Here is a 22,288-nt window from a genome sequence, read left to right on the forward strand (position 1 = left end):
GTAATTGGGCGGGTCCTATAGCTTTCAGCTATAGGTAATTACTATTTAAGTTACAAGTAAAACCACCATTTTCAGTAAGCTGGAGGAAGCAGATGGCATATCCATCACTTAAGTCTATGTGGGCGATGAGGGAGTTGTAGGCAAAAAGAAGGCAAAATAAGAAGCTAAGAGGAACTTCATTGACATATGCCGAAGAGGCAGCTTGATCCTCTTCCTCTTCAAACGAAACAGGAAGAAAGATCTGCAGGAGCTTGAGTCGTATTTGAAACTTGGGGAGTCGGAGCTACAACAGGCGCCTGAGGAAGCTCCACACCTAAGGTACTTGAAGTGTCCTAGCCACTACTGGCGCCTGAGTTGAAGCGAGTGCTACAGACATCGTGGGCGCTTGAGGCATTGAGGGGAACATTAATAAGTAAAGCCAAAATGCTATCCAGTTTCTGCTGAATAGGGTCCACTTCAGTTGACACAGCGGGAGCAACCAGAGAAGGAGGAGCCGATGGGCACTCAGGCACAACTGCATTTTGCTGTGAATCCACACAAGCAGGCACTACATGGAGCTTGTTGACAGTACAGGATTCTGATGCCAATGGGCGCTTGACTGCTTGCGATAGCGCAGGTACCTCAGGAGTTGCAGGCACTGGGGGAGCATCCCCTTCTGAGAGGCAATCAGAAGAAAATTGCTCCAGACTGTTCCAATGGCTGTAAGATGGGCACAGTACTCTACACCTCTTCACAAGAACCACAGGAGGCACCGCTACATCAGTCGAGGCCCTCTTAAGAAGCCAAGACTTACCGCTTGAGCGCCACTGGTGACGGCAACACGGAGAGGAGTCTTCAGCACTGGACAACTTATGTACCTCTGAAGAGACACCTTTCCAGCAGTTCTCTCTTGCAACCTGGGAAACTATAACAGGTTGAACTGAGGGGGCAACTACTCGGGGGGTAGATTCCACCAACCTCCCTTGGGTTACCAGTTTGACTCCTCCCATGTATTGGGGAGTATGACAGTGACCTTTGCCTGGGAGAGTCGATGGGACAAACAGCAACTCCTCTACTAACACTGCACTGTCATTTTTGCCTTGTCCATCACGACTTTCACTGATGAACACGTTGCTCCATCTTCTGAACAAACAGTGAAAGTGTTTTTCAAGCTTTTCTTCTAGGCAGGTGATGAGATTACGATCGGAAGTATGGGAGCCTGAAACTTGAGAAGGTGGTAAAGCAAGAGAACTGGTAACTGGGGCTAAAGAATCAAAGGAACATTCAAATCTGATGATCACAGACTACATAATTTTGTACTAGCTCTACTAAAGCCTTTCTCTTCCTATCTCTATTCAATTTTCTTAAATGAGACTCTATAGTTCCTCCATGTTCTCTCATCCCAATTGACACACTCATTACATCTTAAATCTACAGAACATACTTGACCACAATAAGATGAACTCAAGGTAAGTGAATCGTATGACACTTTAGTCAGACACTTTAGTCAATCTAGTCTTACAACCATTCGCACAATACCTAATGTTAGCAACACTAGATTCCAACATGTTGTGAAAGAAAGACAAGTCAGAAAATGTTGTGAAAGAAAGACAAGTCAGAAAATGTTGTGAAAGAAAGACAAGTCAGAAAACCCAAGTCAAAAACTATCTACTTCTTTAAGTAAGAGGAACTTGAATCTAAATAGATAATGCCAAGTCAGCCAACACGACGCAAATACCACCTGATAAACAAAAGGAAAAGTCAAGAATTCCCAAATTAACTGCAGCTTACAAACAGTCTGTAACCATCAGCTGGCAGAAACAAACTGAGCTCTTTGCAAAGTGGTTCCTTTCTTTTCCTGAAAGTGGGTGCAGTCATTGTTACCTAACTAAACCAAAACAGAAACATATTGTGACCTGTGAATTTCAGAATTTAACTGCCGGGTGTGTGAAACTCTTGGCTATATAATTATGGAACTTACCCAGTAAGTTCCATAATTAAAACAGAGGTTTTGGTGAGCAGCAGGGATGATAGAGGTAGAATAGTAATGCAAGAAAGAAGAGGCTTGATTATAAAACAGGGTGAAAAGTTTAAATACTTAGGATAAACTTTAAGCCAAGATCTATAGCACAGTGATAAGACCAGTGTTAATGTATGGATAGGCAACATGAGCTCTTAAGAAGAAAAGAGGAATCAAAGCTTGAGAGAACAAAGATGAGAATGCTGAGGTGGATTATGTGAATTGCTGCTTGAGAGATTGGAAAATGACAAAATAAGAAGGGCAGGCTTAGTAAAGATTACAGAGGTAATAAGAGACTCACAATTGAGGTGGTATGGGCATGTGTTGAGAACAGATAATAAGGAGGGAGTGAAGAGGGCTTGGAAGGAACCTGTTACAGGAAGAAGATCAAGAGGGAGACAGAATTAGATAGCGAGATAAAGTGAAGGAATATATGGAGAGAAGAGGTTTGGTGGATGATGATGCCTTTGATAGTAGGCAGTGGAGAAGGCGCATCAGGCAACTGACTCCTTACTGTAGGGATGATAAGTCAGTTATAAATGTAATTTTGTAAAGAAAAGGGCAAAGAAATATTTTTTAAAAAATGTGTAAGTCCAAAAAAGTTATTGCAAGTTTGTTTTTTGTAAATTTACATAAATATTCTACAAGGAATATACTCAAAATTTGTTACTAATTTTATTTCTTATTTGTTTTGATATTGTCTGAGCTTTAATTATAATTTTACAAAATAAAATAAATTCTTTAAAAAAATCATGCATAACTTTGTAAAATTTACGATTGTCTTATAAAAAAGGCCACACATGGTAGGGAAATTTATTTCTTTCCCCATGTGCATCTGCATATCTTTCTCTTTACACTGAGGTGTTTTTTTTCTTAAACTGGTCAAACTCAATGTTTTGCCGTTACTATTATCCCATCCATTAAGGGTTGATCAAAAGTGCCCCACACACATTTTGAAATGAAGTAAGAAACAAAAATAAATAAATAAAATCAGACAAAAAGACAATTCTTGCTGAAAATCACAAATTCATATAGACCCTTACCAAAGCAAGGCAGCACAAAACTTCCCTACTCAGCACTAGTGTCTGCAGAGAAGAGCTTACTTGCTTTTTTTAGTTAAATTTGATGAAGACTTATGACAACTTGAAGACACAGACACTAATGTTAAGTCTTTATTTTTTTTATTGATTTTTAAGTGCATATATATGTTAAACCCTGACATAAATTATGTTGTAGGTTGACACTAACTGCTACAGCTACTTTCTTAAGATCTTAAATTACTGACCAACATATTAATAAGTTTTATATTACCAACACATAAAACTTATTAATATCTTGGTCAGTCATTTATGATCTTAACAAAGTACCTGCAGTAGTTAGTGTCAGCTTACAACATAATTTATGTCAAGGTGTAACATATATTTGTGCTTAAAAATCAACAAACAAACAAAACTAAGGACAAGTTAAATAACCATCATTGGTGTGCTTTTTATTCCACTTTCGTTGACCATTTTAAACATAGATTGCTCTTTATTCTGTACCCTATCAAAGTAAATCATGATACAGTAAGCCTTTAATGAATGCAATTCACATTCATTTTTGGGTACATATAAATTTTATCAGCCAATACTGTATTTTAACAGATAAGAAAGATAAACACATACGAACAAACAAATATATAGTGTAGCCTAATTTCTGATATGTAATACTGTATAGACTACCTAGCAAGAGTGCTTAGAAAATCTGGACTCACCTTACACAAAGTTAATGCTATACTTTTTTAGTAAATTTTTATTCTTTTAGGAGGGGGGGAGATGGGGGAGAAGTTAAGTTAAGTATATCTTAATTTTACCAGACCACTGAGCTGATTAACAGCTCTGCTGGGGCTGGCCCGCAGGATTAGATATTTTTACGTGGCTAGGAACCAATTGGTCACCTAGTAACGGAACCTAAAGCTTATTGTGGGATCCGAACCACACTAAATCGAGAAATTAATTTCTACCACCAGAAATAAATTCCTTTGATTCTGTGTTGGCCAAGCCGGGATTTGAACTTCGGACCAATGGATTGGCAGCCGAGCGCAAAAACCACTCGTCCCGCGAGGAACTAGATGGGGGAGAGGCTATAGCACTTTATGATGGGAAGTGTTTAGCGTTACCTGGTTAACCATAGAATCATTTTCAAAGCCTAGACCTAAGAAATCTTGCTCACCCTCAACCTCCTTTATCAGCTGATCGCACAATGTCAAATCAAATGCTAGCTGCTGAAGTAACTAGTATTTTTTGTGAGTACTGACATTTAATTATATAAATACATCGAGTAATGTCCCCAATTACTCCACAATTTTTATTTTTCTAAGAAGTTACCATTATACATATACGTAGTCAGTGGAAAAAGCTGAAGGATTAGCACAAGTTGTTTTGTAGTGTCGTGCATTTATCAGTATCAGAATGCATTAATTACTTTTCAATTATGTACCTACCATATTTCACTATGGTGTCAATATTTTAATTTGTATGCATTATTTGATGTTTATAAATGCTGCAACATTCATTAAAAGTGTGTATCAACACTGGTTACATTGTGAAAACATGAGTTTATGGTATTTCATAAAAAAAAAAACTTTAGAAGGTTCAAACTACTTTACTGAATTGTATCAATTATTATTGCTACTGCCATAGAAATAGTTCTTTTTTATTTTCAACAGTGGCAACCAAACTTCAAGGATGGCTAGGGGTCTGTCCCTCCTGATAAGTAACTTTAATCCATTCAAGACTGTCATATGACCTACATAATACAGTAACCTGCAGCAGTACAAACATTCCATATGTTAGTACAAGAAATGTACAAAGAACAAATAATTGAAGAACTACTAAACAACTGAGTGACTGATATAGAGACTCAGTAAATTCCTAGCAATAAGGAAAACTTAAGGCAAATAATGTAATGCATGTAATTTTGAAAAAAAAAATTATCAAGCAAAAACAAACTAATCATATTCATGTGAAAAACTAATCATACAAACTAACAAGAGTAAAAATATAGATGAATGGTATATGTATTATGAAGCCATTCATAAGAAACACACTAAGCCAAAAGATACAATTTGACAGCCACTTAAAAAGATTAAATTCCCTTAAAAGTTATGCAGTGTAAAAGCATGACTCAGCTATTATACAAACTAAAACAATGAATTACAAGCAAGAACTTACCTCATGCAAAGCTTTAGCCTCACGCAGGTTATGATTTGAGAATTTAAAGCCATAAGTGTTGTTCAAGGTTGGGCCATCTAATCCCTGCAAAAATTAAAATTTTTCACTGTTGGCAAATATTTGAGTATTTTAATGCCAATAGAAGAAAGCCTAACCTGAACTAGGATTGAAATGAACATTTTTTTTTTATTCTACCAGGTATCAGTAAACTGTCTAGTCTTCTTTACACATCCATAGACACCCACCCCTTACATCTAGACATTTCCTAGATTTTTTTTTAACAATTTACTGTATTTTTAAGAACCCATCAATCATAAATAGCTTTATTCTGTGCATGTGCTTCCCAGCCATACCAACAATACAGAACTTAAAACATAAAAACCAATAATATCACTCAAAAATCAATACTATCACACTTCCAAGCCACACTCCAGTGTCCCAACTGCTTTGTTCTCTCAGGGTTGCACCATTTTTTCTTGTTACTGTAATGTGCCATCCATTTCCATTTAACCAATTACTTCTTGATTTATTCAAGACATTCTGTTTTCTGTAGTGATATGCGAGTACAGCAGACTCCTTGTATTCACAGGGGGATGGGTACCACAACCCCCCCATATCACTAAAATCTGTGAATACTTATCACCCCTCTAGGAAATGCTTAGAACTGCCTATTTTGATAGGTAAAAAAGGAAAAAACTCTAAAAATTCATATAGTACCTGAGTATTTTAATAGTTTTATAACAAAAAGTGCATTTAGTCAAGAAAATATGAAAATACAGTAATTTGTGAATATACTATTTCTCAGTGAAAAATACAGCGAATAGGCACATTTTCCGTGATTAATGGGTATACAGGTAGTTGTCGACTCATAACCACAATTGGTTATGACCAACCGGTTGTAAATCGATTTGGATGTTCATCAGCCATGTTAATTAATTTACCATAAGAATATTATACTCGCCTAGCCTACACTAGGGTAATCCATACCATCTTTACATATAGGGTAGCCTACCCAACACTACACAGCATACTTTATACATATATGGCATAGTAATTATTAATTTCAGCTATTCTCTAGGTTCAATGCACATTGGCTTATGGTAATTCAGTATAAAGAGAAATTGAATAACATTTAACAAGTTAGCCTCATGTATACAATGATGATGTTATCATGGTACATATAGTATTGCATATATACGAATATAGTAGCCTAGCCTACAGTAAACTGTATACTACTACATAAACGATATAATTTAGTAATTTATGAAAGTCGTAACTCACATAGGTCGTAAGTCAACAATTAGCTGTGTACGTTTCATAGAACAATATGAGAATCGGTGAGTCCGCGAATAAACAACTCTGCGAATAGAGGGGATCAACTGCATTACCTTATTTTAATATGTTTGTCTTCAAGGTAATGGTTTCCTTACAGCCCTATGAAATGACTGTGTTTTGCCTGTACAGGTAATCTAAAAAGTTTCATAATATATTTCCATTCTAAGAGATTTCTAAGGTGTGTTATAATCAGATGATACAACACTTGTGGGTAGTAAAGTGTCCACTTACAAAAAATGAAGCTGCCCTCAGCCTCAATCAGGACATGGACTGGATCAGTGAATGGTGTAATCAAAATAGAATGAGGTTGAACTCCAGTAAAACAAAAACACTACATCTGTCCCTCTTTCCAGCCTCTGATGCACAGATGGTGAGTGTTTGGGCATCGTTAGGCCGCTAAGGAGTACCTACTTCGGATAGCCTATTGTCACACAGCTGGGTTTCCCGCTACCCAGTACCATCTTCCATGTATGTAATGGGGTCTTGTACTGCGACATCTAGCACGATGCATAGGGTACCAACAGAGCATTATTTTGGGTCATCCTTTATTCTGTTGACAGTAGTACCAACAGTCTCCACACGTGTTTCGTCTGCTATAGTGACACCACCGCCAGATCCTTCGGCGGCGTTACCATTGGCTTCGAATACTTTAGTGATGTCACAGCCTGCTACTACGATGACGTTGTCAACTACCCCATCCTGGTCAAAGCAGTGTTGGAGAGACTGGATTCGGTCATTGAAGAGAAGTGTAATCGTGCTTGCTTATAAGAAAAGGCTTTAATCTTCTGTGCCTTTTTCTTTTTCGTTATCACAGCACACCAGTCATCTGTTTCCCCTGCACAGTGGACTCCCCATATTCGTGGGAGGACTCACTCATTTGCAGGTTTCTCTGTGGAACATATCTATAAAATTATTCGCGGGCCCCCAAATCGAGGATGCAAACTATTCGCGGGCCCCCAATTCGAGGATGCAAACTTTTTTGTACAAGAATATTCAGTATTTTCATGTTATTTACTGAATATATTTGACAAATATTATAATAATAATATCAAGGGGGCCGGCCGGCTAATGCCCTTTTTTAAGGACAGGACTTTGATATTCATACCACTTAATAAGGTGACTTGGGACATCTCCAAACCGCATATGATTTTCGCCTCTGACCTTTGGTTTTGTGACGCCAGGGCGATTTATCCCGAAAATAACCATTTTTCAAATTCTATCTCCTCCCTTGATATTTAATATTAAGACTTGGGATTACTACCATATATAGACCTGATGTAGACCTCCAATCGAATGGAGAGTTTTTTTTCTAAAAGTCATTTTTTTTCTAGATATGAATTTTTCAATATGGTAAAAAAATAAACCCTATAAATCAGGAGAAAAAAATTTATAAAAAATATACGAAACAAAAATTGGAAAAAAGGGATCTATTTGATTGTTCTATAATGTCTTTCTGAGTTATATACCAAATTCCCATGTTATAGCTTTAAAACTAAGTGAGAAGATAGATTTTGAAGGTCAATAACTATAGTTTTGAGATACGGGCGTTCAAAGTTTTCCTTCGTATTTCTATAAAGACAATGTTAATAAATAATGATTATTATGAATGTATATTTCTTTTTTGTGTATTAATAAACCAAAACTATTTTACTTATCATAATTTAATCATAAATGATGATCCCTTTGCTCATATATCGCAGCCTGGGGCACTGCTTGAGGCAAGATGGGGCACTCCTTCCTACGCAATTCTCTCTCTCCCCTTCACTAACTCAGCATATTACAGCTAATGTTCTTCTTCTGTATGTTAGCGAGATGTTTTCCTTGTATTTTCCTCTTTGGCATGATGAATACTTGCCGAAACATACATAAGCATACGTAAAAGCAGGCGAATGTCAGAGGTGAAACTCGAAGGCGTACTCTTTTTTTTTTACAAAGACAATTTAATAAATCATGATTATTATGAATTTCATATTCCATTTTGGGTATTAAAAAACCAAAACTTTGTTATTTATCATAAATGAAGATCTCTTTGCTCAAAGATCGTAGCCTTGGGCACAGTGTGACGTGTGCTGTCAAGCACGACGGGGGCGTTACTAAGCAACCCTTACTTCGCAACCCTCCCCTCTCTCTTCACTAACTACGCATATATTATGATATTCTGTAATAATACTGGAGCGATTTTTCTTCGTCTGTATGTTAGCGAGATGTTTTCCTTGTCTTTTCCTCATTGGCATGATGAAATTCTTGCCGAAACATACATAAACATACGTAAAAGCAGGCGAATGTCAGAGGTGAAATGGAACATGTAAACTACTTGAAGTCTGTGTCGTGATCGCACTACATCAATAATTATCAAAATTTACGGTAATAGAAGAAATATTGCATTTTCTTGTACGGATCAATGTTTTAGGCTTATTGAGTTACGTTAACTAATTACCCTGTAACTACGAAAGTAAGAGGAATTTTGACGAAATATTTCATATACATATTCTCAATTGCCATATGAAGCTCCATGAATTTTTTCATGACTTTGCATTTTTCGCCCTATACCAGCATATATAGGGGTTCCAGCCGGCCCCCTTAAATCATATGGTACTTACTGGTCATGAATGTTGATTATAGATGATGATGATATTATAGCTATGCAGCCTGATGGATGACAATGAAGATAGATGGCACAGCAAAGTAGAGGAGATAAATATCCAGTGTGGGTGTCTCTTAATCTTCTTCAGGAGGCGCTATGTCAGGGATTTCAGGAGGTATGATAGGGCTTCACTATTTCATTATAGTACTGATGAAAGTTGTGGTCCTTTATTTTTATCCCATGCCTTGACCGTTGTATGTACCTCCCTAATATCCCTGATAAATTTGTAAAGACCACAAAATTTTTCAAAGGCCTGGTCTGTTGGTGGGATAGCCCTACTAAAGAGGAAACAGAGTTCTTGTTCAAGATTGGCTTCTGAAAGTATTTTGCCCTGCTCATACTCATTCTCCATGCAGGCAACTGCACTCTCAGTAACGCAGTAATGGGCTGCTACTTCTCCATGACTTCTGCCCTCTCTTAACATGACAATCATGTTGATTTTTTCCTCATTTGTCATAACTCTAAGGGCCTCTGACGCTTAGGCAGCAACCTAGGGGCACAGGAAGGCAATGAAGGAGGGGAATTGGAATTCTTGGGCTTTGAGGAACAAACTCCTGAAGAGGAAGAAGATCTACAACTGGGACCGTCCTCAGCTCCCCAAGGTTTTCAGGCAAGCAGAGGATGGTTCCATCGATTCCAGAAAAGGTTCCACCTAAAGTCTGTTTCCCTACAAGAGGAAGAGGCATCGGCCGACAAAGAGGTGGCCACGAATTATCCCAAGACCTTCAAGGAGATTCTTCAGGAGAAAGGATACTGGCCCGAACAGGTCTTCAATATGGACAAATCTGGCCTCTTCTGGAAAAAGATGTTGTCCTGGATATATTTAATGAAGGTCGAAACTAAAGTCTCCGGATTCAAGGCACAAAAGTACAGGGTGACCCTCCTGATGTGCCGGAATGCAACTGGGTTTATGCTCAAACCAGACCTCATTGACGAGGCTGCAAATCCCTGGCCACTCTAAAATATGAACAAGGCACTGCTGCCTGTGTTCTGGATGCACAATCCCAAGTACTTAAGGAGTACCGGTTCCATCAAAGCTTCATTCCTCAAGTTAGGCAATACCTGGCCAATTTGGACATGGAGTTCAAGGTGTTGCTAATTTTGGACAATGCTGGTGGCCACCCTCTCGATCTTTATTACAAAGGAGTCTAGCTAGAGTTCCTCCAACCCAAAACACCACCTCTATTCTCCAGCCTATGGACCAGGGCATGATCCATGCCTTCAAGGCACTCTATACCAGGAACTTCCTCCAGCACCTTGTTGATGCAATAGACTGTGACAGTGAATTTATGCTGAAAGCCTATTAGTGTAAATTCAAGATTGCTATGTGTCTGTATATCATCGACCGTTCACTGAAGAACTTGATGAAGGAGACCCTGAATGCATGCTGGAGTAAGCTGTGGCCGGACTGTGTCCATAATCATATGGACTTCTCTCCTGATGAAATCCAGCATTCGGCCAGCGTAGAAGAAGACATTCCATGTTCAGGAGAGGAGCAGGAGCAGGAGGGTCTGACTTTGGAATGTTAGACCCAACTTAGGAGAATGGTAAATGGTGTCCAGGAGTTTGTTTCGACATGGGATCCTTACATGGAATGCTCCTTTAAGTTTTCCAACATTCTTGATATGGCATTGGAACCCCATAACCAAGCAATGACAGCTACTGCCAATCACCATAATCATCACATGTACGAAGAAGGACCCTCCATAGACTCCCGAATCGCCTGAAGCAGTGCCTCTTGAATCACCTGAAGAAGTGCCTCCCAAAGCATCTCCTGAAGGTGAAGAGGTGCCCTCTGAGGAGATGTAACTCCTCTGCTTAGCAGTGCAGTCATATCTTCATCGTCATTCATCGGACTGCACTGCTAATTCATCATCATCTTTTATCAACATTTGTCACTGGTGAGTACCCTATTTCTGGGCTCAGTTTGTGTCGCTGCGTGAAATAATCCTTAAGTTCATTATTTCTAAGGTAAATGAGCAAACACATACCAGAGAAAAATAAATTCAGGAAGATGTCAGTATAACTGACTCACACACCCTAAATAAAAGAGGGCGTCAGTATGGTATCTGGGGTGAGTGAGACCACTACCACGAACCTCTTACCATTTAGAACTGCCTACACCAAAATCCCCCTCCTGAAAGAGCCGATCCACAGGCAGAGGCGGCAACTACTACTACTACGACCCACGCCACGCCGACTGCCGCGCCTCTGGTGGCCATCCTTTTCGTTAGCAGACTAGGAGTAACACGTGCCATTCTTTGCTCTGTGTTTTTTGTGCTTTTCCGTGGAATTACCCTCATTATGGAATGTGCAGCTATCGCAGCAGCTAAGTTAAGTATCCTGAAAAGGTCTGGATTTAGTTTTTTCAGTCAGGGGCCCTTATTTACCGTTTTTTAGGTACGAAATAAGGCCACCTGGTCTGGCGCATGGCGGCCACAGCTCGCCTCGTGTTTTGTTAGGTTTCTCGGTCCTCTATACCGTGAAATCTTTCATTGTTTGACCTTTTAGGGTGTTTTTATCACGTGCTACTCTAGTCTTTTATATTATATTTTACTGCATTTTATTTTATTCTTATGTTTACATTACATCGTAAGTGGGGAAATTCATTGCCTATTCCTAGATCTTGTTCATGCATGCATGTATCTTTGTCTAGCTATGGAGGCACCTGAGTGATTTTTTCTCTTCTAGTCCAGCATCCTAGCTATTGCTCTTCTTATCGGCTAAGGCTAGCTTTGAGCGGTAGGCTGTCTTCTTCGGAACCAGCCTCCTACTCCTGGATGTTTCTTTTTCTTTCACTCGTGTTTTTTCCCCCCTTTTTTCATATTTTTCGATGTAAGTTTATGTTTTTTTGGGTTAGCTTTTAGGGCGACCAGTCTAGACAGTTTTGTTGCTTTACATTTTATGTACAGTTATCAGGGCCCTTTAGGTTCACGTGGTCCTGTTCCAGTCGGTTGTGTTGCCTTACCACCTCCTGGTCCTCCTATGATCACGTGTACCGCTCTATAGGCAGTTTTGTTGCATTATATTTTGTATACAGTTTTGTTGCCTGTAGTATCATGGCCCTTTAGGTGCACGTGGTCTCCGACCCAGTCGGTTGTGTTGCTTTATCACGTTGTGGTCCACTTACGATCGCGTGTACCTCTGGTCGCCCTACCCCAGTCCCCCTTTTTTCTCTCTCCAGAAGGGAGGCAAAGGGGGGATCTGTCCTAACTCGCTCTCAGTCGCTATGGCAACCACCCGAGCTCTGCTCCCCCCCATCCCCCTAGCCAATGGGGTCGGGGAGTCTGGACAGCTTGTAGTACTGGGGGACCGCTCATCCTCCCTCGGGCGCTGGGAGAGCTCCGGCGTGGTCGGGGTTGGGGGTTGGCCACCCCCCCTCCAGTCGCTTCGGTCTTCCCCGGCGTACCCTGGGTCTGATTTCTCTCCCTCCTCATTGTCTTACCTCCCCGCCAACGGACGGAACACCTGCTCCCTACACCGGTGTACCTTCGGTTGTCGGAGAGAGCTCCGCCAGCCACCGGAGTGGATGCGATTTCAGTCGGTCATAGCAGCTTTCCCTATCATTTGTACCTCCCTTTGTTTTCTACGGCGGGCCGCTCTTGCTGTTTGAGCACTTCTCTAGTTGACGGAGGGAGGGTTGTTTATACGCCGGAGCTACGTGCTCCATTTTAGTATAATTTTTCTAGTTTAAGTTTTCTAGTTTAAGTATAGGGCATCCTCTCCTGTTCTCCGGCGTGTTTTACTACTCCTTGAAACTCTATGGGTTTTATAAAAACTTTGGTTGGGAAAATTTCTCTCCTCCGGTGTACACCGGAGTTCCCCAACCAACGCCTAAGGTCATAGACCTTATTCCGTAAGGAGTTCAGGAGTGGATTATGCCCAATAATTTTAGTCTACTCCGGCATGCAACGGAGTATTAGAGTAGCCCTGTGAGTGTATAATTTGATACTCATGTATCATTCCACTTACAGGCTACCAACTGTCAGGAGCCCGGCTGTAATGCCGTCTTACAAGACCCTTGCGGGCATGAGGTCTGCAGGACTCATGCTCCATGTGCTACCCGCCATGAAGACTTCCTTGTATGGTATCACGAGGCTTGTACCATTTGTTACGAGCTAGTGAACCAGTTTTTGGACGGAGTAAGTATATATAGGTGTCAAGTTTGTTACATGACATATATACTCTCATACAATTTAGTCTTAAGTTTTTCTGTTCATATTCAAGTTGGTAATGATCCGTCCTCGGGGCTTCGTTGTAAGGATTACAATGACCCTCTTTTACAGGCTGCCGCTGTGAAAGAAGTCGCGTTGGCTACCCTGAAGGCCTGGGTTGGCGGCTTCGGGAAGAACGCCGCCAAAGGACAGCCCTATATCCTGGAGAAGAAGATGGCTGTCCTGATCTTCCCGGGCGGGAAGTCGACGGGGTACGTGGACCCCGCCGCGGCAGCTCCGACAATTGCTTCAATTCAAGAACAAGTAGAACAAGCCTTGACTGAAGGAAGCAGACAAGACATCGTGGCGGAAGTAGCGACCCTGGATATTAATATAGAGCCAATGACGGTAGGTGGGGAAGATTTGCTAGTTGAGGTAGGTTTATTGGGCACCCAATAAACCTTGGGTGCTTCTGGATCTTCGTCACCTGTCCCTTCTTCTTCTTCCTTTCAGGGCTTTACGGGATCAGAGATCCCTTATAGTACCCCCGCTGCATCTGTGACCCCTAAGGTGAAGGGACACAGGGAGCAGAAGACCCTGAAGAAGACAACGTCCAAAAAGACTTCGTCGTCTTCTTCATCTCGTAAGTCTCCGGCTTCTCATCCCGGAGCAGAGAAAGTGAAGCCTTCTTCCTCTTCAACTTCACTGCATAAAGGGTCGAGGAGTAAAACTTCTAAGGAAAGGGCCCGTACTCCCGCCGAGTCTGTGCCTTCTCCCGCTGCTGCCGGAACTCCTCCGGTGACTCCTGCTGGGGTCGTGGTACCTGGTACCTTTGATCCTGCTGCATTTTCGGCAGGAATGATGCAGCAGGTAGGGGATTTGGTAGGTTCTCTGAGTACGAGGGTTGAGCAGATGTTTGCCCAACTCTCTAGCTCTATTACCCAATCAGGACAATCAATTCAGAACCTGTCTGAAAGAATGTTTACTCAAGAGAATCTCCTAACAGGCTTGAACCAGGCACCGCAGGCCGATCTCCCGGTAGTAGGAGCCGGACTGGCCCAACTTCCGGCCTATGATACTCTCCCTGCTTTCTCCATGAGTAATACTTGGAGGGTAGCAGCTTATGCTCCCTTCAAGGATGGTATGATTTCCATCCTGGAATGTGGAACTCGAAGGATTGAGGACTTTGAGTTCCACCCTGCCGACTTACAGCCTCCTTTCATGGGATATGCGAGGCTGACGGAGAAAGCCTTGAATAGGGAGGATAAAATCTCAAAGGAAACAGTCCTGTATAGCCGGGAACACTCTCAAAGAGAGTGGTTACACTGCTTGGAGGACTGGGACTGTATTAACACCAGACTCCAAGCATTTAAAGAGTCCATTTACTATCTTCACCACAGAGGAGGAGGCACCACTCCCCTTTCTGACGAAGATAGCAGAAGCTACCATGCAAGCGGGCATGAGGGATGAACCCCTGCCACAACTGAGGGAATCTGACCCTACATCTCCTCTCCTCCCTTCGTTCGGTGATCTGTGGGAAAACCTACCGGCCACTTTCACGGTAGGTAACCTTAAACCGGACTGCGCCATGGACCAGTTCGGCAAGAAGTTGCCAAGATTGCCGGACAGCCTCATTCAAGCTGAGTTTGAGGCAAGATCCAGGCTTGGTAGATCTTTGAACACCATGGTGATGACCGAAGTGGCCGCCTTAACGTATGGTTCGGAGCCTCTTTTCAAGCTTCTAGCCAAGTCACAAACCCATACAGTCCAAGCGGACTTGTATGAGTTTATTGTGGCGAGAAGGAACTGCCGAAAACACGTCCTTCAGGGGGCAACCATTCGGCATGAGCTGAACAAGTTGCTTTCATTTAATATCTGGGGGGCGGAGCTCTTCCCGGAGTTGGCAGTAAAGGAGGTCCAAAACGAAGCGACGAGGCTTAACCAGAGCCTCAGAGCCCGTTGGGGTCTCTCAGCCAAGCGAAAACCCGAGAATCCTTCATCCGAAAAGAAGCTGAAAAAGACTAAACGGTTCCAGCCATACCAAAAGAAACAACAGCACTTTGTTCAGGCGGTCCCGGTCGCTCAGGCAGGTCAGTCCACTGTACCAAAAGGACAGAACCAGACAATTCTTCTACTGTCTCCACAAGCCCAGCCCTCTACCTCCTACGCTGTTTCCCCGGCTTTCAATCTAAGCCTTTCAAACCTTCAACCGGTTTGCTAGGGGAAGCAGGGCTAGAGGCACCTTTCGTCAACGAGGTGCAGGAAGAGCCGTCAATAGAGGAAAGCACTTCCGTGGGGGGCGCGGAGCTCATCCCGCACAGCAGCAGTGAGATCTCCAATGTAGGAGGGAGGCTGTTCCTCTTCCGACACAGGTGGGGGCTCAGCAAATGGGCACAGAGCATAGTGTCCAAGGGTCTGGGTTGGAGTTGGATCGAAGGTCCTCCTCCACCCAGGTCATTCCTTCAACTACCATCAAAGGAATTGGCAGATTATGCAGAGGAACTCCTTCAGAAAGGAGTAATATCGAGAGTCAAGCATTTAAAGTTTCAAGGACGCTTATTCAGCGTGCCAAAGAAAGGCTCATTAAAAAGAAGAATAATCTTAGACTTGTCCCAGCTAAACTTATTCATTCACTGCGACAAGTTCAAAATGCTGACCATCTCGCAGGTACGGACCTTACTTCCCCGTGGGGCCGTCACCACCTCTATCGATCTTACAGACGCATACTATCATATCCCAATCGCGAGACACTTTCACCCTTACCTAGGCTTCAAGCTGGGAGACCAGGCATTCTCTTTCAAAGTGATGCCCTTCGGGCTGAATGTAGCCCCCAGGGTATTCACGAAAATAGCGGAAGTAGTAGTACAACAACTGAGATCGCAAGGGATAATGGTAGTAGAGTACCTCGACGATTGGCTGATTTGGGCGTCAACCGTCAAGGAATGCCTCAAAGCCACAAACAAGGTGATTCACTTCTTGGAACATCTAGGGTTCCAGATAAACAGGACAAAGTCCAGGCTCACTCCGGAGTCTCGTTTTCAATGGCTAGGCATCCAATGGGACTTATCCTCCTACAATCTGTCAATTCTGGTGGTCAAAAGGAAAGAAATAGCCAAGTCAGTAAGGCAATTCCTAAAGAACAATCAAGCATCAAGGAGAAACCAGGAAAGGATCCTAGGTTCCCTCCAGTTTGCTTCAGTGACGGACGTCTTACTGAAAGCAAGGCTGAAAGACATAAACCGAATTTGGCGCTCAAGAGCAAATGTCAAATCTCGGGACAAGTTGTCAGTAATCCCGCAAATCCTTCGCAATCGTCTACGTCCATGGGCGGAGACAAAGAACCTGTCCAAATCAGTTCCTCTTCAATATCCTCCTCCGGCGCTAACTATCCACACAGACGCCTTGCTAAGCGGCTGGGGAGGATACTCTCAGTTCAAAAAAGTTCAGGGAACTTGGTCACCTCAGTTCCGCCAACTCCACAAACGTATTGGAGGCTATGGCAGTATTTCTCACTCTGAAGAGGCTCCTTCCACCAAAGAATTCTCATATAAAACTGGTATTGGACAGCGCAGTAGTAGTACACTGCATCAACAGGGGAGGATCCAAATCAAGGCATGTGAACCATGTAATGATAGCCATTTTCTCTCTAGCGAACAAATACAAATGGCATCTGTCCTCCACCCACTTGGCGGGAGTAAGGAAATTGATAGCAGATACCCTGTCTCAGTCAGTTCCTCTAGAATCAGAATGGTCCCTAGACAACAAGTCGTTCCAGTGGATACGCCGGAGTGTCCCAGGTCTCCAAGTAGATCTTTTCGCCTCCCAAGCGAACCACAAGCTTCCTTGCTATGTGGCCCCCAACCTGGACCCTCTGGCATATGCCACAGACGCACTGTCCATAGACTGGAATCAATGGAAGAAGATTTACATCTTTCCTCCAGTGAATCTTCTACTGAAAGTTCTGAACAAACTCAGGACTTTCAAGGGACAAGTGGCTCTAGTAGCCCCGGACTGGCCAAAGAGCAACTGGTACGCTCTGCTTCTGGAATTGGGTCTTCAACCTCAACGGATTCCCAATCCCAAACTATCTCAGTCAGTACAAATGAGGACTGTGTTCGCTTCCTCAGGAATTCTCAAAACCCTAACTTTATGGACTTCATGAAGTTTGCGGCTAAAAAAGATGCAGGTATTGATCCCCAGAATATCCTTTTCCTAGAATCAGATAAGAGGGAATCAACCTTGAGGCAGTATGACGCTGCGTTTAAGAAGTTAGCATCTTTCCTGAAACTAATAAATCAGCTTTAAAGAAAATCATTCAGTTGGGTTTTCAAATAAACTTGACACTCTTACTTTACGTCTATTCCCAAAGCTTGTGCTAGACTTAGACCTTCTGTAAGGCCTAGTTTAGTATCATGGTTTTTAAATGATGTCCTCAAACTGGCTTCAGACACTGCCAACTCCGCCTGTTCATTCATAATGCTACTAAGGAAGACGCTATTCTTGCTAAGTCTGGCTTCAGGGACCAGAATTTCAGAACTGTCGGCTCTATCCAGAGATGCAGGGCATATAGAATTCCTCCCTTCAGGAGAAGTTTTGCTTTCCCCGGATCGTAGTTTTCTAGCTAAAAACAAGGATCCTTTAGCGAGGTGGGCACCTTGGAAAGTCATCCCTCTCCCACAAGACCCTTCTCTTTGTCCAGTGATGACCTTACGAGCCTTTCTGTCTAAGACATCTTCTACCTCCTCAGGTCATCTCTTTATGAGAGAAAAGGGTGGCACTATATCAGTTAAAGGGATCAGGCAGCAGATCCTTTACTTCATTAAGCAAGCAAATCCTGAATCATTTCCAAAAGCCCATGATATCAGGGCAGTAGCCACCTCTACTAATTATTTTCAGCATATGAATTTTGATGATTTAAAGAAGTATACTGGCTGGAAATCGCCGACAGTTTTTAAGCGTCACTATCTAAAGTCCTTGGAATCTTTAAAATTTCCAGCAGTGGCAGCGGGGGAACATAGTTTCCCCTGACACTGCATAGTAGTCGTAGTTGAAGATCCAGATCTCCTTTCTACCTGCCTCAACTAACATTTCACATAGCCTTTAGCCTTAGCTGCTTATGATTATGCTTTTGGTGGTATGTCCCTTATTTTTTTGCTAGGGGCACCCACAACAATTTTGTATATTATGAAATGTCTTTGGGTGTGGCTCTCCTTATTTTAATGCTAGGGTACCACACCTACCTTGTGTATATATCTTTGAAGATTATTTTGATTATAGTGAGTAATTTCATATGTAACTTATAACTCACTATCCTAGATAAGTTTTCAATAATAAGTTTAGTTTTAAGTTAACTGTAAGTCCACTTTAATTTTGTCAAGTTAACTTTATGTATGGTAATTTTTGGATTCTCCACATTATACTTGTTTGTTTTTATCTTTATAGTTTCATTGAGACCCTTCCTTATTCAATCTTGTGCTATTTCTCTGGTACTATTTCACGCAGCGACACAAACTGAGCCCAGAAAAAGGATTTTGACGTAGGAAAAATCTATTTCTGGGCGAGGGGTTCGTGTCGCCCAGTGAAATCCCCCCTAGACCCCGCCCTGTAGCCCAGAGGCGCGGCAGTTGGCGTGGCGTGGGTCGTAGTAGTAGTAGTAGTAGTTGCCGCCTCTGCCTGTGGATCGGCTCTCTCAGGAGGGGGATTTTGGTGTAGGAAGTTCTAAATGGCAAGAGGTTCGTGGTAGTGGTCTCACTCGCCCCAGATACCATACCGACGCCCTCTTTTATTTAGGGTGTGCGAGTCAGTTATACTGACATCTTCCTGAATTTATTTTTCTCTGGTATGTGTTAGCTCACTTACCTTAGAAATAATGAACTTAAGGATTATTTCACTGGGTGACACAAACCCCTCGCCCAGAAATAGATTTTTCCTACGTCAAAATCCTTTATATGTATGTTGTACTAGCGTAAAAAATGTATTTTTAATGTTTATACGTATTTTGTTCTCTCTCTCTCTCTTGTGATTTTACATACAATTGTTTCCCTTGTAAAAATAAAACTGGATGACTTAAACATACCCAATTTGTAACTAATTTGTATTTTTCATAACTAACAAACCTGAGGTCTTAACATTAGGATTTACTAGCGCCAAGCTGGAAACTGGTAGAATTAAAATTACACTTGTGAGATCCAGGGACTATTGGCATCTATACCAGGTCACGGGGCATGCATACCCAGAATGCCCTCGGCGTCCTGTGACCCATCAGTTTTATTTCTAACCCAATTTAGACTGCTAGAGGGGTGGTTCGAGGTGGGCCTTTACCTGTTAAGACCTCAGGTTTGTTAGTTATGAAAAATACAAATTAGTTACAAATTTGGTATTTGTTCATATATGGAACAAACCTTCGGTCTTAACATTAGGACAGACTTACTTATTGGAGGGAGGTAAGTCTCTACAACTGACTGGGAGTTTGCCACCTTATCCATTTCCGAATACATTAGGGAAATTCTAAGAGAATGGACAATGAACCTAGAACCAAAGATATAAGCGTATCTATTGGTTTCCCTCGCTGGGTGTTGATACCATTCTATGGTTTACTCTTGTCCCTTGTAACTGGATCCACCCTCACCCCTCTCTTCCCTATTATCTAGAGGGGTGTGTTGCTACTGAAAAGTATACCATAACCTAAGATAGCTTCACAGTATGGCTGACCACCTCACCTGCATCTAGTCCGTTCCAGCATATGACGGTACCCTCCTTCATATTGCCCGTAGTTAAAGGAGTAGGAAGAAAGTAGTAAAGAAAAAAGACCAATCATCCCATTCATTCTACTTTCATACCTTCATCTTAGACTAAACGCAAACTGACCCGCTAGGGGTACTGGATGAGCTATATCACTTGTTGGGCCACCACCAATGGACCCAAGGAAAAAGTGTCCAAGGATCTATGGGCAACGTCTTTCAAATAAAATTAGGTGAAAGTTGTTTGGCGTTTCCACACACCAGCTTTCAGAATTCCCTCCACAGACATGTTCTTCTTAAATGCCAAAGAAGCACTCAAGCCCCTGATGTCATGAGCTCTAGCTCCCACCTGGCTATTTGACCTCCTGTCTTCTGTCATGTAAGCATTTCTGATCGTCTCCCTTAGCCAAAACGATATTGTATTCCTGGACACTTCCTTCTTGTTCCATCCCGTACTTACGAACAACCTCCGGCACCCCGGCCTGAGGTGCCTTGTTCTTCTTAAGCACTCCTTTAGTGCCCTGACGGGACACAGAAATGGCAAAGGAGTCGAATCTGCCGTCCACTATTGTTGGGTTTTGGGTCTTGGCCACGAATTCTGGAACAAACTCAAATACCATTGACCTCCAACCTCTCGAGTGCTTTATGAGATATGATAGACCATGTAGCTCCCCCACCCTTTTGGTTGAAGCCAGGGCCAATAAGAAGACTGTCTTTAGGGTCAGGCTATCTGTGGACTGCCTTAGTGGTTCGTAGAGGGGTTTTGTCAGACTACTCAGTACCATGGTCAGATCCCAATCTGGGGCTTTTAGTTCCTTTGGTGGACATGACTGTTCAACGCTCCTCATCAGCATGGCCAACTCCCATGAAGAGGAAATGTCCACCCCTTTCATTCGTAGACTAAGGCTAGAGTAGCCCTGTACCCCTTCACTGCAGATACAGACATATGCTTTTCTGTTCTGAGATATACCAGAAAGTCTGCTAACTGCTGAATAGTGGTACCGAGTGGAGACAAGTTCCCTCTACGACACCAATCACAGTATGCTGACCACTTTCCTTGGTATACTGCCGCAGATGATTTTCTGATATTTCCTGCCATCTGAGTTGCTGCTTTCTGCGAAAACCCTCTTGCTCGGAAGAGATACTTGACAGTCTCCACCCGTGAAGCGATAGGGACTTCACCGACTGGTGGTACCTCTCCATGTGCTGACACAGTAGGTTGCTCCATGTGGGTAACACTCTCGGCACATCTATTAGGAGTTCCAGTAGGTCTGGAAACCACTCTGCTTTCGGCCATAACGGAGCTACCAGGGTCACCTTGAGGTTCTGAGACCGCATTACCCTGTTCAGAACCTGACGGATTAGACAAAATGGAGGAAATGCGTACACGTCCAGATTGTCCCAAGGGTGTTGTAGCATATTTTCTGCTACTGCCTCTGCGTCTGGGACTACCGAACAATACACTTCCAACTTTTTGTCGTACCTGGTTGCGAATAGGTCTATGATCGGCCCTTCCCACAACATGAGCATCCTGTCCATTACCTGTTGGTGCAAGGACCACTCCGTTCCCAGAATCTGATCCCTGCGGCTCAACTTGTCGGCCACTATGTGTCTTTTTCCCGGAATATACCTGGCCCTGATGTCTACCAGGTTCTCTACAGCACACTGATGAAGTTGAACTGTCATCACACGTAACTGCCGAGAAACTAGGCCTCCTTGTTTGTTTATATAAGCTACTAGTGTGTGTTGTCTGACATCAATACCACTGAATGTCCCTTTACTCCCTCCCTGAATTCCTGTAGAGCTAGAAATGCTGCTTTTAACTCCAGCACGTTTATATGGAGTTCCCTGTCCTTGCAACTCCATTTTGCTAACACCATCAACTCCTCCATATGGGCTCCCCAGCCTTCTAGTGAAGCATCTGAGAACAGCAAGAGGTCCGGGGAGGATTGTTGAAGGGGGACGCCCACTGTCAGATTGTCGTGGTTCACCCACCAGAGTAAGTCTTTCCTCACTTCTGCCGACAAGGGAATTTGCTTGTACGGCTGATCTATTGGTGACCAAAACTCCTTCATCCTCCATTGTAGAGACCGAAGGTGTAGCCTTCCTTGTGGTACTAGCTTCTGGGAAGTTAGGATTCCCAGTACTACCTGCCACTGCCTTGCTGGCTGTGTTTGTTTTCCCAGAAAGGCATTCACCACTTG

The 22,288-nt window shown here is 42.6% G+C and overlaps 1 protein-coding gene across 1 annotated transcript in view; it reads right to left on the reverse strand.

Annotated features, from left to right (window-relative positions):
- The window catches only part of LOC135226936 (uncharacterized), a 430,036-nt gene that overhangs the window by 179,130 nt on the left and 228,618 nt on the right, over nt 1–22,288 (reverse strand). The window contains exon 22 of the mRNA XM_064266617.1: nt 5,212–5,295. Coding sequence (XP_064122687.1) covers nt 5,212–5,295 — 84 coding nt within the window. The remainder of the gene's footprint in view (nt 1–5,211; nt 5,296–22,288) is intronic.

The sequence above is a fragment of the Macrobrachium nipponense genome, chromosome 15 (assembly GCF_015104395.2).
Source record: "Macrobrachium nipponense isolate FS-2020 chromosome 15, ASM1510439v2, whole genome shotgun sequence".
Lineage (NCBI taxonomy): Eukaryota > Metazoa > Arthropoda > Malacostraca > Decapoda > Palaemonidae > Macrobrachium > Macrobrachium nipponense.